General features: G+C 30.9%; 3 protein-coding genes across 3 annotated transcripts; 2 read left to right on the top strand and 1 right to left on the bottom strand.

Moving 5' to 3' along the window:
- The first annotated feature begins 1,071 nt into the window (after positions 1 to 1,071).
- On the top strand, positions 1,072 to 5,553 carry LOC123899298 (ATP-dependent zinc metalloprotease FTSH, chloroplastic). Its single transcript, XM_045950404.1, has 5 exons — positions 1,072 to 2,943; positions 3,774 to 4,020; positions 4,120 to 4,303; positions 4,789 to 4,960; positions 5,216 to 5,553. The coding sequence occupies exons 1-5, from the start codon at positions 1,636 to 1,638 to the stop codon at positions 5,435 to 5,437; spliced, it is 2,133 nt and encodes a 710-aa protein (XP_045806360.1). The 5' UTR covers positions 1,072 to 1,635; the 3' UTR covers positions 5,438 to 5,553.
- Positions 5,554 to 6,334: 781 nt separating this feature from the next.
- Positions 6,335 to 9,911, bottom strand: LOC123899299 (nitrate regulatory gene2 protein). The gene is made up of 4 exons (XM_045950405.1): positions 8,667 to 9,911; positions 8,223 to 8,419; positions 7,624 to 7,847; positions 6,335 to 7,154 (listed from the first exon to the last, which is right to left on the bottom strand). The coding sequence occupies exons 1-4, from the start codon at positions 9,562 to 9,564 to the stop codon at positions 6,422 to 6,424; spliced, it is 2,052 nt and encodes a 683-aa protein (XP_045806361.1). The 5' UTR covers positions 9,565 to 9,911; the 3' UTR covers positions 6,335 to 6,421.
- A 12,456-nt stretch (positions 9,912 to 22,367) lies between these two features.
- Positions 22,368 to 23,062, top strand: LOC123899996. Its single transcript, XM_045951276.1, has 3 exons — positions 22,368 to 22,592; positions 22,674 to 22,758; positions 22,852 to 23,062. The coding sequence occupies exons 1-3, from the start codon at positions 22,577 to 22,579 to the stop codon at positions 23,060 to 23,062; spliced, it is 312 nt and encodes a 103-aa protein (XP_045807232.1). The 5' UTR covers positions 22,368 to 22,576.
- Positions 23,063 to 24,359: the final 1,297 nt, after the last annotated feature.

The raw sequence follows: 24,359 nt of genomic DNA, 5'->3' as shown, positions 1-24,359 counted from the left end.
AGCTTGAGATGTATTATAGGATTGGCTTGGAGCCTTGGACACAAATACTTGCAATTAATATCGACTGGTACGCAAACTTGAAATAGTGGAATTTATGGGTTTTGGTTGAAACAAATATGGGTTCTACTTCTAGGTGTGAGAATTAGATTTGAAAGAAGAATTTTGAAAGATGGGCGAAAAAGGTAAATTAATATTTCCCTATAGTGATCAACAATATCGTCGAAGGATGCAGTAGGGTGGTAGTAGTTTGAAAACTAAATTCCAAATTGCATCTATGTAAAATTTGTTCGAAAACTATGTTTCGAATCAACAAACTAGCGTCCTCGGACCTTGTTGAACTTTTTTTTCACTAAAACCTTATTGGACTAAGTAAACAAAAAAAAACCTTATTGGACTAATGTTTTAGACCGAAGAAGATTGCTTTTTTTGGCCCCTATAGTTTCCTCTAAGGCCCCCCAACGTGATCATTTTGGCCCTTTAAATGCATTCGGATTCTAGAATCCAAAACTTGTTTGTTATGGACCATACAATCCGAAACCAGTTTAAACAATCAATTGACTAGTTATGGCTGGCTTGTACGTGATGTTTTGCTCAGGAAAACATGGGTTTGGATTGTACAATCCAAAATGCCTTGTTTTCATGGTTTTATGATTGCAGTCACCTTTGGATCACACAATCCGAAACCATTTCGGATCCTACATGCCAAACTGGACAGTTTCTTTTAAAATTTTGTAAATTGTTCATTTTGTAATTTTCTGCATAAAACATAATTTCGGACTGTACGATCCAAACCTGTTAATTTGCTTGTCCATTTCGGTTCGCAGGATTCAAACCTGTAATTTGCTTGTCCATTTCGGACTGTACAATCCAAACATGTAATTTGCTTGTTCTAATGTATTTCGGATTCTAGAATCCATATCATCGTGAACCCCCCAAATTCAAGGTTATTTTAGGATTTTTGGGGGGTTTAAGAGGAACATGGGGGGCGAAAAAAGCAATCTTCTAGACTCAAAACTTATTGGACCAATTGGGCTTTATTGTTGCCTGAACTCATATTTGACAGTTTTTCTCATATGTTTCTTTTCTATTCCCAAAACATGCAGAAAAAATCAGAAAATGTTTTTCCAATTTTTTTAGTGTAAATTTTAATGAGATTTACATTGAAAAAAACTTCGAAAAATATTTTTTGAAATTTTCTGCGTATATTAAGGATAGAAAAGAAACGTGGGAGGTGGGAAGAGAAAAATTCCTCATGTTTGTAATATACATGCAGCTGAAGCAGCCACGACCCAATAAACCGAGTGATACAAACGGATGCAGTCCAAGCCACGTCGATAGATAAGCACCACCCAAATCTATGGCATGAAATCAAGCACACTTTGTCTCTTACCACTGATTCTTTCTAATTCTAAAACTAAAAAACCAAACACGTAATCTCAATTTCACACTTCACACAATTTAATCACCACCATCATCATCATCATATATTTATACTCAACACAGTCATTCTTTCCCCTTTAATTAATCACTTCCCCAATTATTTTCTATTATCCACACACTTCCAACAAAATCTAGTTTAACGTTAGATAGAACTATAGTGTGTGAAGAAACAAAACAACACAACACAACACAACCATGGCTTTCTCCACCACTTCCTTACTTTCCACAAACTTCTTAGGAGCAAGAAACATTCCAACTCCCAAAACAACCAAACCATCAATTTCACTTCCATTATTCTTCAAATCAACAATCTTAAATTCTCAAAAATCAAACAATGATAATTCAGAACCACTCAAATCCGCTGCTGTATCAGCTCTTATATTATCCTCTATGACTTTAAATATAACTCCGGTGGCTCTCGCCGCCGACAACATCACACCACCACCACCACCACCGGTACTCGAAGCACAACCAAATAAACTAAACCCTACAAATTCAACTTCACCTTTCTCTCAAAACATTTCACTCACAGCACCGAAACCACAAACTCAATCTATCACCGATCTTCCCGACGGTAGTCAGTGGCGTTACAGTGAGTTTTTGAATGCGGTAAAAAAAGGTAAAGTTGAACGAGTTAGGTTCAGTAAAGACGGTTCTGTCCTTCAACTAACCGCCGTTGATGGACGGAGAGCAAACGTTACCGTTCCTAACGACCCTGATTTAATTGACATTTTAGCAATGAACGGCGTTGATATTTCCGTTTCTGAAGGTGAACAAGGTAACGGTTTGTTCAATTTCGTTGGTAGTTTATTGTTACCGTTCCTTGCATTTGCGGGTTTGTTTTTGATCTTTCGTCGTGGCCAAGGAGGACCCGGTGGGCCTGGTGGGCTTGGAGGGCCCATGGATTTTGGTAGATCGAAATCGAAGTTCCAAGAGGTTCCGGAAACTGGTGTTACTTTTGCTGACGTGGCTGGTGCTGATCAAGCTAAGCTTGAATTACAAGAAGTTGTTGATTTCTTGAAGAATCCTGATAAGTACACTGCTTTAGGTGCTAAGATTCCTAAAGGGTGTCTTTTGGTTGGGCCACCGGGAACAGGAAAGACGCTATTGGCGAGGGCGGTAGCCGGTGAAGCTGGTGTGCCGTTCTTTTCGTGTGCGGCTTCGGAGTTTGTGGAATTGTTTGTTGGTGTTGGTGCTTCAAGGGTTAGAGATTTGTTTGAGAAGGCGAAGTCGAAGGCGCCTTGCATTGTGTTTATTGATGAAATTGATGCAGTTGGGAGACAGAGAGGAGCTGGACTTGGTGGTGGGAATGATGAGAGGGAACAAACTATTAATCAGCTTTTGACTGAGATGGATGGTTTTTCTGGTAATTCGGGTGTTATTGTTTTGGCTGCTACTAATAGACCTGATGTTCTTGATTCTGCATTGCTTAGACCTGGAAGGTTTGATAGGCAAGTTACTGTCGATAGGCCTGATGTTGCCGGTAGAGTTAGAATTCTTCAGGTGAATGAGCCCGAAACTCTTAACTATATCATAAATTAGTTTATTTTTATTGACTTTTTTAAGCAAAAAGCATATAATGATTGATTATAGTGTGTGTCCTGTTTTGTTGTCAATACCATGATAGAATCACAGTTGAATGCGGTTGCTGAGACCTCAAATGTAGTTGCATATCCATAAAAAATCATGATATCACGGCCCAAATTGCAATTGCAAACGTTTTTTAAAATTTATGTTGGCACACCTTAATGTTTATTTCATAGGCAACTAGTAGTTTTAGTTTTCATAGATTAAAGTCAAGGAATGTACACACTACACACAATTAGGGCCTGTTTGGATTGACTTATTTGAACTTGTCTATTTGCATAAGCACTTGTGTGACTTTCGGGGGGCTAATAAAAAACAATTTATGACATGTTTAAAAGCTGTTTTCAGCTTTTTTCCATAAGCTCTCCAAGATATCTTACGAAAACAACTTATAATTTATATGAAAATGATTTGACTTTATTTTAGTTCTTGTTATAGAAATAGCTGACAGATAAGCACTTATATGATAAACGCCTAATTAAGTTGAATATCCAAACACGACCTTATAAGTACTCCCGTAGATTACAAGTTAATTCAATTTGAGTCTATTTATCAATGTTCTTTTTGCAATAATAAAAATTTAATTGGGTAGGTGGAATTGGAAATTTCTAAATGATCTTTTTGTCTAGTTATTGAAATATTGTTGTAATTATAACCTTGATTGCATCAGGTTTGTTTGGAGGTGTTTGAATTGATTATGTTATGTGCTATTCTGTGTCTAAATTATTCTGTTTCTTCTCTGTCAGGTGCATTCTAGAGGAAAAGCACTTGCAAAGGATGTTGACTTTGATAAAATTGCTAGGAGAACCCCAGGGTTCACAGGGGCTGATCTACAGAATCTGATGAATGAAGCAGCTATTCTTGCTGCCAGGCGTGACCTCAAGGAAATAAGTAAAGATGAGATAGCGGATGCACTTGAAAGGATCATTGCTGGACCAGAAAAGAAAAATGCTGTTGTCTCAGAAGAGAAGAAGAAACTAGTAGCCTATCATGGTATTTATTTTTCTTTCTATATCTAGTACCCGAAACATAGCAGGTGTTAGTTCATTTTTGGATCCTTAATCACCATGCTTCTTCGTTGTTGATTTTCAGAGGCTGGCCATGCTTTAGTAGGTGCTTTGATGCCTGAATATGACCCTGTAGCCAAGATATCCATTATACCTCGTGGCCAAGCTGGTGGTCTCACCTTTTTTGCTCCCAGCGAAGAGAGGCTTGAATCTGGATTGTACAGTAGAAGCTACTTGGAAAATCAGATGGCAGTTGCTCTTGGAGGAAGGTCAGTGTACCATGCAATACACAAAATACATTACCTTATTTGAAATTAGATCTTGAGTTTTGCAACTTGCAATTCATTCTTGCATCACAATTAAAAGTAAATTAAATTGCTTATGTTGTCCCTGTCCTATTTTTATTCAGCTCTATATCGTATCATGTGCTATCCTATCCTGGCTACCAAACAAACTTGTAAAATTATGGTGCTAGATTTAGAAAAAGGACTAAAAAGATGGACTTTGTTCAATTTAAGAGACTAAATCGCTATTTCCTAAATTTGAAGCTCTAAATTGACAGACCCCTACAATTTCAAGTACTAAAATACCGATCTACTCGATGTTTTACTATTGGTATTATGCTGTTGTGTATTTTTTTAGGGGCATAACTATAGTCATAGTATGTACTTGAGTTGCAGGGCCTTGTCTTTAGCTTTGGGTCTGTAAATGTTATGTGGTAAATTCCTTATCTTTTATGTATATGGCAAAACAGGGTCGCCGAGGAGGTTATTTTTGGCCAGGAAAATGTCACCACTGGGGCATCAAATGACTTCATGCAAGTTTCACGAGTGGCGAGGCAGATGGTTGAGAGATTTGGGTTTAGTAAAAAAATTGGACAAGTTGCCATCGGCGGGGGTGGTGGAAATCCATTCTTAGGACAACAGGTAAACCGCGATCTAACATAGATTGACGAGGAATGGATCCTCATTCTTTTAATTTCCTTTTACTATAGTTTTGAGAATATCAGTATATGATGGTTATTTAAATATTCTCTATACACCTTGAATCACTTCATAATTTTGACAAAAAAAAAAATCACTTCATAATTTTAGTAATTAGGCTTTTGTTTTATTTTACTCAGTAAATTGAACCTCCCAAAATAAATTCCTCACCATTTCAAAAATTGTGTGTAATTGCAGATGTCATCACAAAAAGATTATTCCATGGCAACTGCTGATATAGTGGATAAGGAAGTTAGGGAACTGGTAGATAAAGCATATATCAGGGCAACAACAATTATCAACACTCACATTGATATCCTTCACAAGCTTGCTCAACTTCTCATAGAGAAAGAAACAGTTGATGGTGAAGAGTTCATGAGTCTATTTATTGATGGAAAAGCAGAATTGTTTGTTCAATAATAATGTTACACGCAAGACACATACTCATCATGTTTGTACTATAAGATACACTTAAACATTTACACTGTAAGAATCAGTTAAATATTTATCAAATTAAGGTAAAAATTTGCACATAAGCTTATGCAAAAGATAGATTCTTCCGCCCATGTTAAAACTGCAAAAGGTTCTTCCACCTCACTCAATCAACTATATTTCATCTTTAATTTGGAAAGAGCAACTGTTTGCATGTAAACTGCTGTGAATCAATCTGGATAGACCCATCATCACCCATTGAGCTTTCATAGCAGCATAGGATCTCTGAGAGTAGCATCTGGTTGATCACAAAAAATATAAGAAAGACTTGTGTATACACAGACACAGTTGGTGAAACTATGGTCCAACATCAATGAACTGCATACTGAAATTTTATCAAATATGGTGTTTGTTGTGTTTCAAAAATAACCTCTCTTTTAAGTTGTAGTTGTCTAATCCTATCTCCTGCTAAGAGAATGATCTATAGTAGATTGAGGACATTCCACAAGTGAAATCTATGACCTCTATGTCACATGTTAACAATCCAAACAGTCCCTTTCCTGTTTAATCATTTGCCTAATTAGCACGATTTCATTTCCAATTCTGTGATGGAAATGCTCCCGCTCATTGCCTAATCAGTACTTTTATTTACTTTTAAATGAATAATTATATCTGTCAATAATTTTTTAAAATAAAACAATAACTTTTCTCCAAACAAAATGAGGGAAGTGTTGCTTTTTCACTCATCATTACTTTCTCTTTTGTTTTCTCTCCACACATGCATTAGTGCGCATTAGGCCCACAAATCATTCACATCTCTAAAGACATCTCGTTTGGGACTAGTATCATGCAGGATATGCAGTGCAGCTCATCTAGAAACAGTTGTGTACAATTTATCATAATCATAACACTAAAAATGCTTCCCATTATAATTTATTTCCAAAAAATAATAATATTGACATCACTGTAAAACTAATTATGTTTGTTGAATTCTCCTAAAACAGGATCATCTTGCTTAATTTGTTGGCTAAGTTCTTCATATAAACTAGCAGTAGTGGCACTGAATTTCTCCATTGCAAGAAAGATATGTTTCAGATCTGATTGTAGGGTAATAGAATCAACTTTAACATCATCATTGTGCACAGCTACCCCTTCTCTCAAATTTTTTGCACTTGGATCCATCTTTCTCTCTCGAGCCTTCATCATTTTGTGCATCTTTTGCTCCTGCCTCTCCAAATTTTTAACTTTTTTCTCTAATTCATTGTCCAATGTTGAATTCTTCTGAAGCTCTAAAATATGTTTTTCCAATAGTTCATTTACTCTGAGTGTAAATCCATTTACAGCTTCAATAACATTCATCTCTGAGATATTATCCACTGCCCTTGACCACTTGTTACAGATCACAAACACTGGTGGTGCACCAACCGGAGTTGAATCGTCAGATATTTCTTCAGGTTCATACATTAGACATCTTACTAGCCAATCATTCAGGCCTTTCACTTGGGATTTTTGAGCTTGTATCCAATCTAAGAAGCTTAAACTCCATTTCTGTAACTCGGATTTGAGTTCTATTGCTGCAGCAATATTAGCACTGCAAGGCTTTCTGTTGAATGAAGAGACACTTAAAGCTTTGGTTTCATTATTAACAATTTCTTGGCACTGAAGTTTGTAACATTCCTGCATATCTTTCCACATTCCTAGAAACCTTTCACCAGCAAGTAGAGAGGGAAAAAGAATAAAAACCAAAAGAATATAACAATTTGTTAGATTTAAGAAACAAAATATAGATGCATTAATGTTCAATACAACCTTCAAAAGAAAATAATTAACTGATATAACAAAACAGTCACTCATTACTTGTCCCTTTTCAAATAATTATTATTTTGTTTTGCATGGCGGGAGATAATCATGTTCTAAATACAGGTGGATGCTAAATATAGACACCTCTTCTCGCCAGAATTTAAATATTGGTTAGTGATGTTGTAAGAGACTGGCCATTTCTACTAAAATCAGCTTCACTTAGTCATTTTTCAATCATTTCATAAAAAGTGGTGGTTAATAGCAAAGCATTTAAGATCATGACTATACCTACCAAGTACCGACAAAACTACAGACGTTCAAACAATTCAATACAGATTTATTTACAAGATAATTTTACTTTAGTTATGACTTACATGAGAATAAACCTGTTAATCTGCGGCCATAGCTCCTCTTCCGTCAACTTACTAATAGTATTAGATATCTTGTCAACCACTTGGATAGACATTTTCATTTTTGTAACTAAAATGCCGATGAAAGCTTTAACAGAATCAATTTTTTGTACATCAGCCTCCTTTTTATTCATACGTTTCAACTGTTTACACTTCTTCTGGTGAAGCATGCGCAACTTTTCCTCAGCCTGGAAAAAAAAAAAGAGGTACACTAAAAGGCATATATTTATGCTAAATTTCGCAAAACAAACTAGCAAGTATACATGCACCATCAAAATTATGAAAAATAAGTAATAACAATTCCAGAAAAGAAGCACAATCCTAGTCAAATTTAATTGAAATTAATGTTTTAAAATCAAATTGGACATCGGCAAGACATGTGAATAATTCAAATGCCCTAAACCATGACAAACTGATATGGAATTGCTAAAATAACTGTAGTAAATGTCGATTCAAGGTTTTGTCCAATTCGGTTTTTAAAATATGTATTGAAATTGTTTACCATCTACATTGCATAGTATGCATACTTGCTCACTTTTAACAATGAGTAAAATTATTTATACCTTAACCTCATGATATAGCTTCTTCTCCCACATACATAACTTACTCAAAGTGGAGCTTAGGTTCCCGGAACTCAATCCCTTCTCCATGTAAACTCCTTCACACTTTGATCCCGTTCGCAGTCCAAGAAACGGGGATTCCACACATTTGACCGTCAAGGGATTCGACGGAGTAAATACATGCATAATCTTGCACGAAACTGGTCCCAAAAATCTCAATTCAATTAATATTTTCAATCAATCAAACTTAAATAAAATAAAATATCATAAATTTTTTTAAAAACATTGAACAGTGACTAATTAATTTAACATTGTATCTATAAATCCTAACTCGACTGGTAAATGCCGATTTTGATAAATTTGACGCGTTCACCTGGGTTTGAATCCGAGACCTTACAATTGTGCCTTACCTAACAAAAAATAAATATATTATACATTCGTGCTTACCTGGATTTAGTTCAATTTTTGAATGGTAACGGAGTTTCCCAACGTCCAGCATTTCCAAAAGCACACTCCCCGAATCCGATGCTCTCTCAAATAGAATCTGAATCTCTTTCACCGCTTCAGAAAAACCTTTCACAGATTCTTTTAACTCCGGTAACTTTTTCTCCAAAACTAAACTCTCTTTTTTCAAATCAGCTTCATTATCTTTCACTTCTCCATTTTCTACCTTGCTAACGTTAACTCCTCCTCCGTTAGATTTAAACGGTACATTTTCAGGAATCACGTGACCGTTAACCTTTCCTTTTTCATTCTCAACCGTTACGTTTGTGTCAGCGTAACCGTCCCCACCGTCACAGTACGGTACTTGATATTTCTCATACGGTTCGAAAAAGTTCAAGAAATCCCAAGCAGAATTACTCGGAGGAGGCGGAGACGGCGGTTTAAAACCGGAAAAAACTCCGGCATTCGACGTCGGAGAATAGGAATCATAAATAGGTTTCACGTAGGTCATAAAAGTCACATTATCAGGAACACTGGAAATTACGCTGTCGTGGTGGATATAATCAGTATGAGTGAATAATTGAGATTCTTTTTCTGAATCTTCTGATTCTGATTCACAATGCAGAACAAATTTTCCTTCATCTGAATCAGAACTAGAAGAAGATTGGGAGCGTGGTGGAGATGGTGATTTCGAGATTGATGGAATGGTTTCGCCTGAATCTTCAAATTGTTGGAAGAAACAAAGAAGAGCAGGACCAAGTGTTCTTAACGAATCCATGTGAGCGAGGTGTGAATCGGCGAGGGTGTAGCTTTGACGGAGTGATTCGTCGATGAATTTGCAACGGTCACGGCACAATGACACGGCCGGAAGCCGGTCAAGTTTAGAGGCGTTGCAACCCATCGTTGTGGTGTTTGGATGGGGAAATGTGGAGAAGGTAACGGTTTCGAATATCAATTTAAGGGTTTAGAAAGGGGAAATTTCATTGGGAAGGGTTGAATTGTGTTTATTGGTGGAATTGATTATGAAATTGAAGCATTATTATTATTATTATTATTATTATGGTAATTGGTGATAGCTATAGAAGTGGACGGCACAGTGTAGAAGCAAGTGTAACTGTGACAATAATAAAGTGGCGGGTAGTGAGTGCTATAACGTCTCTTTCTTGTTTTAAGATTTGTTTTGATGCAAAGTTGCTCTTCATTTTAGCATTTATTGCATGCTTTTAACTACAGTGGTCGCCGTTATCTGTATACAAATTCACTGTAATTTGCTTTTAACAAAGATAAAAAGGAGGTAGGTAGGGACGACAAATTTACTTCAAATTCACCTGAGTAAAACGGATATGGATATGCTGCAGTAATAAATGCACGCAGTTACACGCTGTAATCGATTTAGGCCATTGATTTATCATCGGACGGTTTATATTACATATACATTAAAATAATCCTGACCATTGATTGACATCCAACGGCTGCTGCTGTAACTGCGTCAACGCAGTTACAGCAGGAAATCTGCTTCCGAGTAAAACAAACACCAAAGCCTGTAAGTGCCACTTGTGGGACACGTTGATTTTTTATTCTTCTTTTTATATTTTTATAATGACTGTCACTTAAACTGTGGAAGAGTAAAAATAAAAACGTTGATTTTTTATTCTTCCTTAATATATTAATATGATACTAATTTGAGCGTTGATGTGCTAATCAATAATTGAACCCAAAAATTCATATAAAAAATCATCGCTTATCAAACCATAACAATATCAACGGTTTTCTTTTATTCATTTATAACTTTTTAATATATTAAGCCACTAATATAGAAACCATTTTTTATCAAGTCCAATTCAATCAAAATTTGCCCAAATATATCTTCATGTGATCACAATGATACGCATTACATTAGGAAAACCTTGGTAACAGAGTAGTAGTACCGTTAAATTTGAGCAATTTTCAACTTCACCATTATTAATACTAATGATTGCCCGCCAAAGGTGAAGCCAAATATATCATAGCTTTTTGATAGATCATGAGGAAGATGAATGAAAGAATCCAAATGTTATCATTTCAATTATTATTAAGTTCAAGTGATTTATAATGAGGCATAACGAATTTTTTAAGGGTTGGTACGGAGGCAATATGATGAAGCCAATGAAGGTGATTATGAAATGGAAAAGAAAGGCATTATTATATATTTAGAAAAGTTTCAAAGCACGTATTTTACCCCTCATGAAAAGTTTAACATGTCTTTTACATCAAAAGAAGGGTTTGGGTGGAATTCCAACTCACATAGTTGTATGTTATATGTTTATGTGTGCCTTTTATCTTTATATCTAGTTCCATCTTTTTCTAGTGGCCAAGTTCTTTTATGATAAACAAGCTAGACTCATTAAGGGCCAAGTATATTAAAATAGAAAACGTTCTTTCTATAACACCATATCCTATTTTACGAAAAATCTTCCACCTTCATGATTCCACATAAGCATATAGACGAAGACGAAGAGTAAAGCCATCAATGTAGCGAACCTAGAATACCAAGCACTGCACCCCCTCCCTACAAAACATGACAAAAGTATGTGACTTGATACTTGATAGCTTTGGCGCTTACTTATCCATGATAAAAGATGTTTTCTTTTCCGATCCCTGCATTTCTTTTCTACCTCTGAATTTTCATTTTTGCCCTTGGAGATACTGCGGTTTATACGAATCGAATTTTTTTGCCATGCTAAAAAAATTTCGGTTAATATAAACCAAAATATTGTGTTCCATTTTTTTTTTCCAGATTTCCTGCATAAATTCTGTATGAGACCCTCAACGTCCACAATTTATTTGTAATACTAAACGATGTCCGATTTGAGTAAACGACCACTCGTTGGAAAGCTTAGGGTGTCAAGAATACAAATATAATTTTTGTTTTGAGGGTTAACTATCCAATTGGTTCAGTTTGACCAAATAATGGGTAATGATACAGAAACAGAGCATAAACTTTTCTCAAACTTGTAGGTAGATTTTCTCATACTATACTTAATGAAATTTAACAATTCTGGTGTCAATCTTGTAGTAAATTTTGTCTTCTTTGCACTAGATTAAAAATCATTAGCATACGACTTATATTCAGAGAGATATGCTAAATTTACCACAGGTAGCTCTACACGAATTTTCACATAACTCTTTCTTCTTTTAGGGGGGGTAAATTTATGTTATTTCGGTTTATATAAACCGAATTTTTTTTCCATGTTTAAAAACTTCGGTTCGTAAAAACCGAAGTTTGTTGGCAAAAAATTTTCAAACCGCAAGGGGCAAAATGAGATTTTTGGGGGGTATAAAAGAAAGGCGGAGGGTCGGGAGAGAAATCATCATGATAAAAAGACGCATGAATCTGTTGCTTTTTGTTGGGCTGTGGTTTGTTTTTGTTGCAAAAGAGGGCCAAAAGACCAAAACAAAAGGTTTCAAGTTCGTCCTTTATCTTTTCTGCAGGTTTTAAATTGGTCTCTCCCGTCAAATTTTTCACCATTACCGTTAAATTTGGACACGTGTCATCTTTCCAAGTGTGGCTTCCGTTTTCCACTTGCCCAAATTTAACGGTAATAGTGAAAATTTTGACGGTATGGGCCAACATGAAACCTGCAGAAAAGATAAGGGACCAACTTGAAACTTTTAAAAGATAAGGGACCAATTTGAAACCTAAAATAAGATAAGATACTAAAATTGTAATTAAGCCAAACAAAAAAGTTAAAGATTTACTTTTACCACTGTACCTCATTTCTCGCGCACTCTACATAATTACTAAAATATTTCCTTCCGCTACTTAAGTCGCGGATGGAAAAGAAATTTCAGACTTTCCAACGCCTAAAATTCAACCCCCCAAGAGACACCCTTCCGGTAAATTTTGAAGTTTTTTCATCGGCTACTTAAGTAACAGAACCGATTAAGCAAATTTTGAAGTTTCTTCATTCACTACTTAAATAACTGCATTTTGAGGATCAATGATCAAAGTTTTGTAGTACTCGCTTTCCGGTATGCAAACCCTGTTTACACTTTATACTCTTTGTTGTAAGAGGATTATTTTGATAATTTTAGAATGTGGGTAAAAAATGATGAAGGAACATATACAAATAGAGACCCAACACATACACTCTTTGAAGCTCCTGTTTAGGTATCTTCCCTAAGAAAATCTATGACACTATACATAAATTTTACCGTTAGTTTTTATCACAGAATGTTATTTTAGCAATTAATTATCTTAAATTGGCAATTAAAATTAAAAAATTTCTATTTAAGGTAAAATATATTGTTATTTTTTTGGTAAAGAATGTAAAATATATTATTTATAAGTCAATAAATCTAAACACGCATTTTTTTTAAAACACGCATATTTACCCGTGCTTTGCACGGGTCTGGATACTAATATAAGTTAATTGCAGCGGTGAAATTTAAGAAGGAAAAGAATGGGGCTTAGCTTGCTATTAATTCCATTATAGAAATGGTCAATTAATTCTTGTATTTTTTCAACTTTGAGCTCGATTAATTATTTTATTTTTTTGATAGCTCGATTAATTATTGGTTTGTTCAAGTCTAACTTTGTGATTAATTAATGATATTTTCTCTAGTCTCATATATTAAATCTTTGCGGTCAAATTTCTAAAAATTTAAAAAAGAGGCACAAAGACCCAACAAAAAAGACAAAGACTAAAGATTAAACAAAATGCCTTGTAATTTCTTTCTAAATATTTAAGATTAATTCCTCAACTAAACACTTCACCTTTCTCTTCTGAGACACACTTGTTTTGACACAAAATTTAAACAAACATATACAAATCAAAAAAATTAAAAAATAAAATAAAATTATTACATCAAATTATATCACTTTAATCTTCTTTTATTTTTGTTTCTTGCGAATATACCTAATAAATATTATTTGGGTTGGTGTCAACGCAAGAATTACTCTTCTCTTCATGGGTTGATATTTGACCCTTTCTTTTATTAGTAGGTAAACATTTGACCTTTCTCTTCATATTTGACCCTTACTTTTATCATTAGGATGAGAAATGTACACATGGACCCAAGACTTGTCATATTTGTAAGTGAAGATAATAATAAACATTGTCCTATAAAAACGAAAATATATGATGAAGTTTTCACAAAAGCCATTTCTAGTCCTCTTCTTATACATAAACCATGGCTCCAAACTTTTGGGATGCTATCTCCGAAACTCAACGCATAATAAATACTCAACATCGTCACTACCTTACTCTCTACCTAATCTTTCTCTTACCCCTCTCTTTCTTCTCCAACTTCTTTCTATTCCTTCTCAAACACTTTCAACAACAAAAACAACCCAACCTCACTATAATAATCTCCTTGTCTCTTTTCTTAATCATTTTCTCTACCGTTTTCACCTATGGCGCAATCATAAGCATCACTTACAGTGTCTTCCATGGTTTCTTTAATCGACCCGTCAAATTCAAAGAAGCCATCAAATCCATATATACTTCTTTCTTCCCTCTCCTTGCCACCAACATCGTCACCTTCTTTGTCACTTTTTTCATTTCACTTCTCATTGTACTTGTCGTTTTTCTCATCATTTATCTAGACCACGTCGACGTCACAACTTACTCTTACTTGAATATGTTATGTTACATGGTTCTAATGCTTGTTTGTGTCTCCCTTATCACGTATTTGGCCGTTAACATGAGCTTCATGCATGTTATTGTAGTGGTGGAATCGTGTTGGGGTTTTGAACCATTAAGGAGAAGTTGGAAATTGGTGAAAGGAATGAGAAGGATGATTTTATTAACTTATTTCTTATTTGGGTCCTTTCAGTTATTGGTGTCGATGAGTCGTTATGATAATTGGGTACTAATTTTCGTGGCTTCTCCTTTTCTTGCGATGTTTTCACTTAACAATATTGCGATTATTACAGTGTTGTACATATATAGCAAGGAGAAGCATGGCGAAGTTGCAAATGAGGAATTTGGGAATGGGGCTCACTTGTCATTAATTCCATAATATTAACATATTGGTCAACTATAGTGTTAATACTTTTATTATTTTTCCGCAACCGGATGATGAAATTGATCCCTTCAGATTACTCGGTTTTTACGTCGGAAGTTTTAAAAAAATATTAATACTATTATTTCCTACAACTATTGTATGATGCAACAACTATGAGAACATTCTCTCTTTAGATCTAAGAGTCTCCACACTCTGATGCACCATTTGTAGTTGGGGATTTATTTCTCAATAAAATGGTTAGTTTCTTTCAATTTCTAAATTTATTTTAGGGTGAAATATGTTTTTGGTCCTTACTTTTATAGTGAGTTTTGATTTTTGTTTTGTAAAATAAAATTACTTGTTTTTATCCCTAAACAAAAAGTCTTTTGTTTTTGTCTCTAATGAGCAAAATTTTGACATATTAATGCAAAATATTATGACATTTTTATATTCAAAATGATCTATATAAGTAAGTACTTACAAGTAAATCCATATTATGTTAAAGAAAAATATTAGCTAGTGCTATATGCTATAAGATATTAGTTAAGAAGTCTAATATAATAAAATGATCTTAAAATTTGTATATTTTATCTTTTTAAACTATAATTGTTTTTTAATATAAACACTAGTTATTCTATAAACAGTAGTTAACATCATTAATTAACAGTGTAGAAAATGAACTGATCAATTATGGCGGGCGAGTAAAGTTCAACAAGTGATCAATGACTTTCCATAACTTGATTTATTTTATGACAACGTACAACTTTAGCATTTGACTCTCGAAAATATATATCCTTTGACATCAACCAAACATAAAAGTAATCTAAGGGCTCGTTTAGCCTAATTTTTTTCCTCTTCTTTTTATTTAAAAGTAATAAGTTAGGCCAAACAACAATTTCTAAAAGCTTTAGTAAAACAAAAAAACAGTTTCTATATTTTAGAAAAAATAATAATATATTATCAAATATATCTTTTAACCCTATTATAATAAAAAACAACAAATTTTAACTTTTTTTTATAAAAAAATTAAGATTTACCAAACAATTTTAACTTTAGTTAAAAAACTATTATTTATAGCTTTATGATTAAAAGAGCTTCTCACCTAAAAAAAGCTAGGTCAAACGGACCCTAACTCAAGCAAAATAACTAGTGTTTACGAAGTACTCTTTAAATATTCTATTTAAAGAAATTATTTATTCAAAAATTTAAACATTTCAATTCTTAATATATGGATTTTACACAATTTTATAATAATTTCATAAAAATTTATTATTTAAGATATTTAAAAAGTGTTTCGGGGACACTCGTTAACAGGACTTTTAAAGATCATAAAATTAAATTTTTTGCATTGAACATTGTGAGTATTTACCATGACCCTTTCAATTATTATTACTAAGTTTTAAGGGTTGGTACGGAGGCAATATGATGAAAGTGGTTAATGATTACTATTATGAAATTTGAAGAAAGGCATTATATATTCGCAAATGCTAATATATATTCTAAGGGTACATAATAGATAGACAACTCAATATAGAAAAATTATTTTTAAAAGTTGTACATTCAACTTTTAAAAAATTGAATTATTGTGTTTTTCAATTCAATAATTCTTTTTTTGAGTTCTTAACATATGCTCTTAAGACACACATTAGCTGTATAAAAAAATTTCAAATCACGTATTTTACCCGCTCATGAAAAGTTTAATATATGTCTTTTACATCAAAAGAGTGTGGGTGGAATTCCAAGTCACATAAATTCGTTAAGGACCAAGTATATTAAAATAAAAAATGTTCTTTCTATAATACCATACCCTAATTTACGAAAAATCTTCCACCTTCATGATTCCACATAACATATAGATGAAGAGTTAAGTCATCAATATGTAGCGAACCTAGAATACTAAACACCCCCTCCCTACAAAACATGACAAACGTACTAACTTGTTGCTTTTTGTTGGAGAGATTTACTTTTGTCACCCTATCAATTTTCTCGAGTGCCCTATGAAATTATAAAATATCCATATCCTCTAGTTCATGGACAAAAGTAGCGAAAAAATTATGGATGATCTATATAATATAAATTTTCAATCCAACAGTGAATTTTGTAAAATTTGTATTCGTTATAATGTTATTCATGACTGGACCACCATAAACCACTTGAAAAAGTGGTCCATATTAGAGTTTGACTTAATTCCGGAAAATTTGCAATTATCGGTAATCATGTCCGCGGCATTTTTTGAATCACTCTATGTTGAGTATATAATTCAAGTAGTACCTTGTATGGGAGGTGCAATTAGTGTCTTAGCTTGTTGTACAAGTTAGTTAGAATAACTAATTGTTTTAGTTAGTCGTTAAGTGTTTTACCGGTTAGCTTGTTGGGTAAGTAACAGGTTAATTTTTTGAGTTTTTCACCTATATAAGGTGCGTTGATCATATTAACATGTTTTGCATAGAATTTTCAAAACATTAAAATAATGTTAGTCTAGGATGACAACAACAAGAAGCTTTTAATGAAAAAAGTGACATTCATCTTAATACTATACATTTGAGGCTTATTTTCTAAGCTCTCATTTATTGTTCATTTTCAAATGCTTTGCTCACATTCATCCTCACACAACCATATTAAAAGCATACTTTAAAAAGGAAATATTTCAAATTCAAATAATAAAATTCCAAACATACAATTATAATTATAATTAGTATAATATAAATGAAATATAATAAATAAATCACAAATATATAACACATAAATAAATAAATTATATTATAAAATATTATATATTAAATTTCGTGAATAATCGATATTCAAAGTCAATTTATTTTTTTAATAAATTTAAGTAATAATTAACCAAATTTGTTTAAATATTATAAAAATATAACCAAGTTTAAATTAATAATATATATTTATATTTCAAATAAAGTACATATTTATGAAAGATTATGGAAGAAAAAAATTTATTCACAAATTTTTTTTTCATGATTTTTTTTTCTAATAAAAAACGAATTTAAATACTAATTTTCATATTTAAATTATTATTTTATTATTATTTCAAAAGAAAATAATTTTTAAATCGAAATTATTATTTGAAAATAATTTGTACATTAATAGCATTAAATTGACTTCAATATTTCGAGATTTTTGGCTTTTTTTGGCTTGCTTAGAAAGTTGTTATAATTTTACTACCTAAATTAAAATTTTCATTGTTGTCAAATTTTGCTTATAATAAAGTCATTGTTTGTGTCTTGATTCAAATTCAAATTTCGTATCACAGATTTATTCAATATATAAAAGGTAGTATAAATCATGTGCATAGAACATTCCTAAAATATAATATTATATGTTGATTTATTTTTATTAGGGTAATTTAAAAGGAAACATTTAATTTCAAGTGATTGATATTGAAAAAATAAAGAAAAAAATTAAAAACATATTCTAAAAATTGTAGTCGGTTTATATATTTTATATAAATAAATTATTTGTTAAATTATTTTTATAATTAAAAGTAATAATCACGAAATTATTTAAAAATTATAATAATTTTTTCAAAGTTAATTTTAGTATTGCATTATAAGCATTTAATTTTCATGAGATTTTTTGCTTCTTTCTAATGTTTGTGTGTTAAATATTAAATTTTCTACAAAAAATCATAAGATGACATTCACCAAAAAAGGAATCAATATATTTGTTATTAATCGGTTTAATTACATATTATGGATAAAGTTACTTATATACCCATGTTTTTCCCTATATAAATGGTCTTTGGTTGAACATTCAAATCACACATTTTCCATCTCTTTTCTCTTTAGCTATTTTCTTTGTATTATTTTCAATTTTTCTATTTTCAATTTTTCTATTATCGATATTCTTCTTAATCTATATATTCATCATTCTTTTCACTTTTTGCAGATGTGGAACCCAAAAGAAGAATATAAGTGATATGTGAACTAGGGTTAAGTGATTGTTAATCATAATATATGAGTTTTAAGTGATTGTTAATCTTTCTCACAAGTATGAATGTAAATTAATTTTAAAGGTGTATTGTGTATTTTTTTTATATATAGAAAAGATGTAATATTTCTACCGTAAATATTATTTTACAGCTTAAGCAATGTGTTGCTTTGGTTTGAAAGATTATGTTATTGCTTTAGTATAATTAACTTTCATCTTTTTATTTATTATGATTTTTCTTTAAGAGTCTCATACATATATATCATAAGAAAAATTATAAAACGATGTTGTCATGAAAATGTGTTGTGTATATATAATAAACTATAAAATATTTTATATGAATTTTCATGTTATAAAATGAATTTGTTTTTTTTTTAATGAATTGAAATAAATAAGCGAAATAAAATTTAAAATATTTTATAGGAATTCTCATACAGGATGTAACAAAGTAAAAAAAATATATTGAATTGAAACAAATTATATTTTATATGAATTCAAACTAATTTATAAAAATAAATAAATTTTAAATATTTTATATGAATTTTCGTGCAATATATGTAACAAAGTAATGTTAAATAAAATTAAATAAATAAACGAATTTAATTATAAAAATATATAATATTAAATGTTTTCTTTGTTAATTTTTTTATAATTGAATGAATTTTTATTTTTCTCATACATAAATAACATTAAATTGATTCCATGAAATTATTGAATTCCATTTTTTGATCCGAAATTATTGGCTTCCTTTAATAGATTGAATATTGAATTTAATGAATAGATCCATCCCGCAGCAAAATATAACACAGAGGAAAGGCAGTAGAAGACAACAATGTTCACAACACGTTAAAAACAAAATATTTTCTGTCAACCTGTGCAATCGGTTACCCGGTAAAGAAAGAAAAGAATTTTAAGTTTCAATGCTCCATACGTATGACTTTCACTAAAAAAAGTCAAACATAACATTGCGTTTAATTTGCATACTTAAAAAAGAAATAATTCAAATTGTTATTATCACAAATTTGTTTTCCAATAATTTGAAAACTTGAATAAATTAATTATTTTTGGTTGCAGGAATTTTTTTAACAAAATACAAGTTTAATTTTTTGTGCTTTTTTTTAAAATATGTTTTTATTTTAAACAAAAATTATTATAGTAAGGAAATAAAATGAATGAATTTATTTGTTGTTGTTGTATATATATATATATATACATATATATAATCCTTTATGGTAAAATAAAATATGATTGTACCATATTAATTTTTTTTCCTATTTTGAAAATGTAGTATCCCGTCCAATGATCGACTATTTAAGGGGATCAATTCTACCGTTCACTTGTGGGGGTCAATTTAAAATTAGAGTTTTTTTTTTTTTCTCCGAGAGGAATCAAACCTGAGCCCTTTGAGATGGGCACACTTCAAAGTTTGTACTATATTAATTAATATTACTAAAGAAATACCGGAAACATTTATAATTTATGTGCAATTTTTTTATAATTTAGATATGATTTATATTTACTACCGGAAACCATCAACTACACACGCTTAAGATACCGTGCAAAGTTATTTTCTTAAATAAATTATTTTTTTTGTATAAAAGAAATTTCATTAATACCGGTAAAAAAATCTTTTATATAGAAAATAGAAATTTTAACATCATCACAAACTAAATGCATACTCACCATCATCTCTTTTGATATTTACTAGACCAATAAGAAAAAAATTCTAAATAAAAAATCAACAATGAATTAGTAGCAATCATTTGTGTATAATTTAATTTTTACAACGTCTATAATCAACAATGAATTATCTGTACTTTTCGTTTAAAACTTGAGGTTGACACAAAATCATTTGTTGGAGTTTTGAATTAGCACAAAAGAATAGTATGATATATGTCTATATACAACTATACTACCAAAAATTATACAACCACACTTTTTAGTACAATATACAAACTCGAAATAATTCATTCATGTTACTAACTCGACTCATCTTAAATTTTGAATTATTATAATCTTAATCTTAATCTTAATACTATACATTTGAGGCTTATTTTCTAAGCCTCATTTAATGCAAATTTTCAAATGCTTTGCTCACATTCATCCTCACATATTTGTATTTATTGCTCAATTTCAAATGTTTTGCTCACAATCATCCTACAATATTTGTATTGAATATAGATATTTTAAAAAGGAAATATGTTAACTAATTTTTTTTCCGAGATTTGTCACAGCATCTGTATTATGACCGAGATTTGTCACTAATTGTAGGATATACTATAAAACAGGAATATATGAGATTGCTCACTAATAATATGTAGTTTTTTTTTTCCGGAAATTGTTATTAATTATTTATATAATTTTTTTTTACACAAAAAATTCAAATAATCAAATATATAATAATATAATAATATATAAAAAGGAATTGATTATTTACATTCAATACAAATTGATATTGATAGGCATAATTTTTTTTTTCGGCAATTGATTATTCTATATATTGACATTCATATATTTGTCCATTTAATTTAATTTTATTTTTTTTTTCCGGAAATTTGTCACAACATCTGTATTATATTGATAGACATAATATATAGTTTTTTTTTCGGAAATTGTTATTAATTATTTATATAATTTTTTTTTACACAAAAAATTCAAATAATCAAATATATAATAATAATAATATATAAAAAGGGAATTGATTATTTACATTCAATACAAATTGATATTGATCGGCAAATATGTAATTATGTTTATAAAAAGTAATATTAATGTGGTGATCCTATTTCATAGCAATCAAAGCTGTCAAATTGTGGCACAATAGTATTAAAAAGGAAATATGTGGGGAAGATTGTTGCTTATAGTTTTTATGCTTTTTTTTTTTGGATCGCAAATATGTGGGGATGGTATGGATAAAGTCATTGTTTGTGTCTTGATTCAAATCATGTGCATAAAACATTCCTAAATTTTTATTAGGGTAATTTAAAAGGAAACATTTAATTTGACCAAATTACTCATATGTCCTTTTTTCACTATATATAGGACCTTAATCTCAACCCTAAAACTCATCATTTCTCAATTCTCTTCTCTTTAGTTATAGTTATATCTCTTTGTTTATTTTCATTGTTTTTTATTTACTTGAATTTTTAAGAAAATGCCTCCAAAATATAATTATATTTCTGAAATTTCTCCATCCAAAGAAACATGGAATGTATTGGTTAGAATTGTTCGCATGTGGTTTGTTAAAGATATGAATAGAGATGTGCTGCCATATTCTTTAGAAATGGTTTTGATGGATAAGAAGGTTTATTCACATCTTGATTTTCAATTTATTTTTTAAATTTTTTAAGCAATCATATCTAATTTTTTTTTTTTTGTGTGTATTCTAGGGTGAAAAGATCCATGCAACAGTTCGAAGAACATTAATTTACAAATATGAAAAGGAACTCACTGAGGGCCATGTGTATTCCATAAGCAACTTTAGTGTTGCCACTAATGTGGGATCATATAGAACCACCAATCATGCCTATAAAATTAATTTTCAATTTGGAACTAAAATCAAAAAATTTGATGACAAGTTGATACCTGCTAATATATACATGATCAGTGAACCTCATAAGATTTTTAATGATAACTATGATACCGATTATTTGATAGGTTTGTCTATAATATATACTTAGCATAAAATTAAATAAACTTTCGTTTGTCTATAAAACTAAGACTTTCGTTTGTCAATTATTTATTTATTTTTTTAATAAATAAATAATGTAAAGTACTCCAAATTTTTAACCCAATACATCAAGTTTTTTTCTTTTATTTTTATTTATATTTTGGGATGGAGAGAGTAACTTATTAATCTTTATGTTTTGTTTAGTTATCGATTTAAGTGTATTCTACGTGGCCATTATGTGGACAAGCTGATTAATTTTTTAAAGTCTGATGCATCCGACAGTACATGTGTTGTATTGCTTTTTGGAAGGATGAATTTTTGGAAAGGTATCACATAACCCTCACCGTGTAATTTTAATAAGGCTTCGATGCTTAAACAAAATTCAACATAACTAAATTATAATTCAGGTATACCTACTGTTCAGAATTTCGGACAATATACAAGGGTGTTATTCAATCCAAATATTGATGCCGCTGCAGAATTGAAGCAAAGGTTTATAGTTTTCTCCTATTTACAGTATATACACGGAGTAGTTTGGAATGCATTTTATGTTCACTTAATAAAATATGTCTTTTATATCTATAGAATGCTGGACAGAACAATTTCTAAGCCTCATTCGATATATGCAATAAATGAAACTACAAAAGCACATGTATTGGATCAGTGGGTGTACAAAACAATTAGACATACTCTATCAACCCTTGGTTTATGTGCAATGGTAACCATTACTGATATTGATTTGTTTGTCTATTTTCATTTTAGATTTATGAAGTTGTACCTAAGTTGTCACAATTAAATATTGCAGGGGTCGATGTACGCTATATTGGGCAAAGTAGAACATTTGGAACCTAACTGCGATTGGTGGTATTTATCCTGTGTATGCAATACCAAAGTGATTCCTTATGATAATATGTATTATTGGAGAACATGCAGTAGACGTGTTTTAATTGTTAGTCAAGGGTAAACATTTATTTTTTAAAATTTATATCAAAAGAAAATGTGTTTATTTATGGGTCATTCTAATATATCTAATGAAAGCATATATTAAGTTTAATTTAATAGTACTTTATGCTCATAAAATACAAAAATTTTAATATGAGATGTGTGAGCTCATGTAGCACAAATCCGTTATTACTTTAAATGAGATTCACCGTTTGATGATATATTTTTGTTAATGGTGTCAATAAATCGTAAGTTTGATTTCCTAAAATTTGACCATTAGTTTAGATATCACGAAAAGAAATTATATGAGTTATTTGATTTTCTAAAAATCGACCATTATTTTTTATCATGCGTTTTTTGTTACTCTATTCATCATAATTTTTATTTATGTTGTAAACAAAAATAAGTAAATTTTTAAAGGTTTGCCCCCGTGCTTGGCACGGGTATCATACTAGTTATTCTAAAATATAAACTAATTGTCCACCAAAAAAATTAATCATTAAATACTTATTTTAAGAGAAAAATATTTAATTTAATAGAATGTTTCTTAAATAAATCACTATCTGTGTAAAAAAATAAATCATTCCTTAAGTAGACTTTAATATTCATTTATTTATTTATAGGACAGCTACATTAACTAACATAAAACAGGGACCACACCAGTCATGAGCAAAGAACGGTTTTGTGCAGCTGGGAATTGGATTTTTCAATTTTGATTATACAAGAAAGACCTGTGATTTGTCAAAGAAAAAAGAAAGGCCTATGATTGGAATTATATATGGATTAGGATTATTACGTGGGTCTAGCTCACCTAATTAATTCACTTGGAAAGGTTTCATTATTTTTAACCACCGGCAACGGCCCCAATAATGAAGGAATCGTTCTGGTGATCACTAGGTTGTTAAGGAAATTAAGGAATACTATGTGACATTCTTGTTGGATTATTGGATGTGAAAATAAATTCGAAAAGTCACTAAATCACTAGTTACTTGCCTTAAAAAAGAAGAAGAAATTATTACTAGTCTTACTTCATTAGAAAGAAGAAATTCATATTCTTTATGTATAATTTGTGTTATCATAGGCTATTATATGCTGTGTCACGCAGTTACTGCTCTTAATGTCTGGTCTATAATTGATGTTTGAGATTGTTT

This window comes from Trifolium pratense, linkage group LG7 (genome assembly GCF_020283565.1).
Source record: "Trifolium pratense cultivar HEN17-A07 linkage group LG7, ARS_RC_1.1, whole genome shotgun sequence".
Classification (NCBI taxonomy): Eukaryota; Viridiplantae; Streptophyta; class Magnoliopsida; order Fabales; family Fabaceae; genus Trifolium; species Trifolium pratense.
This window is presented reverse-complemented; position numbering and strand designations above follow the sequence as displayed.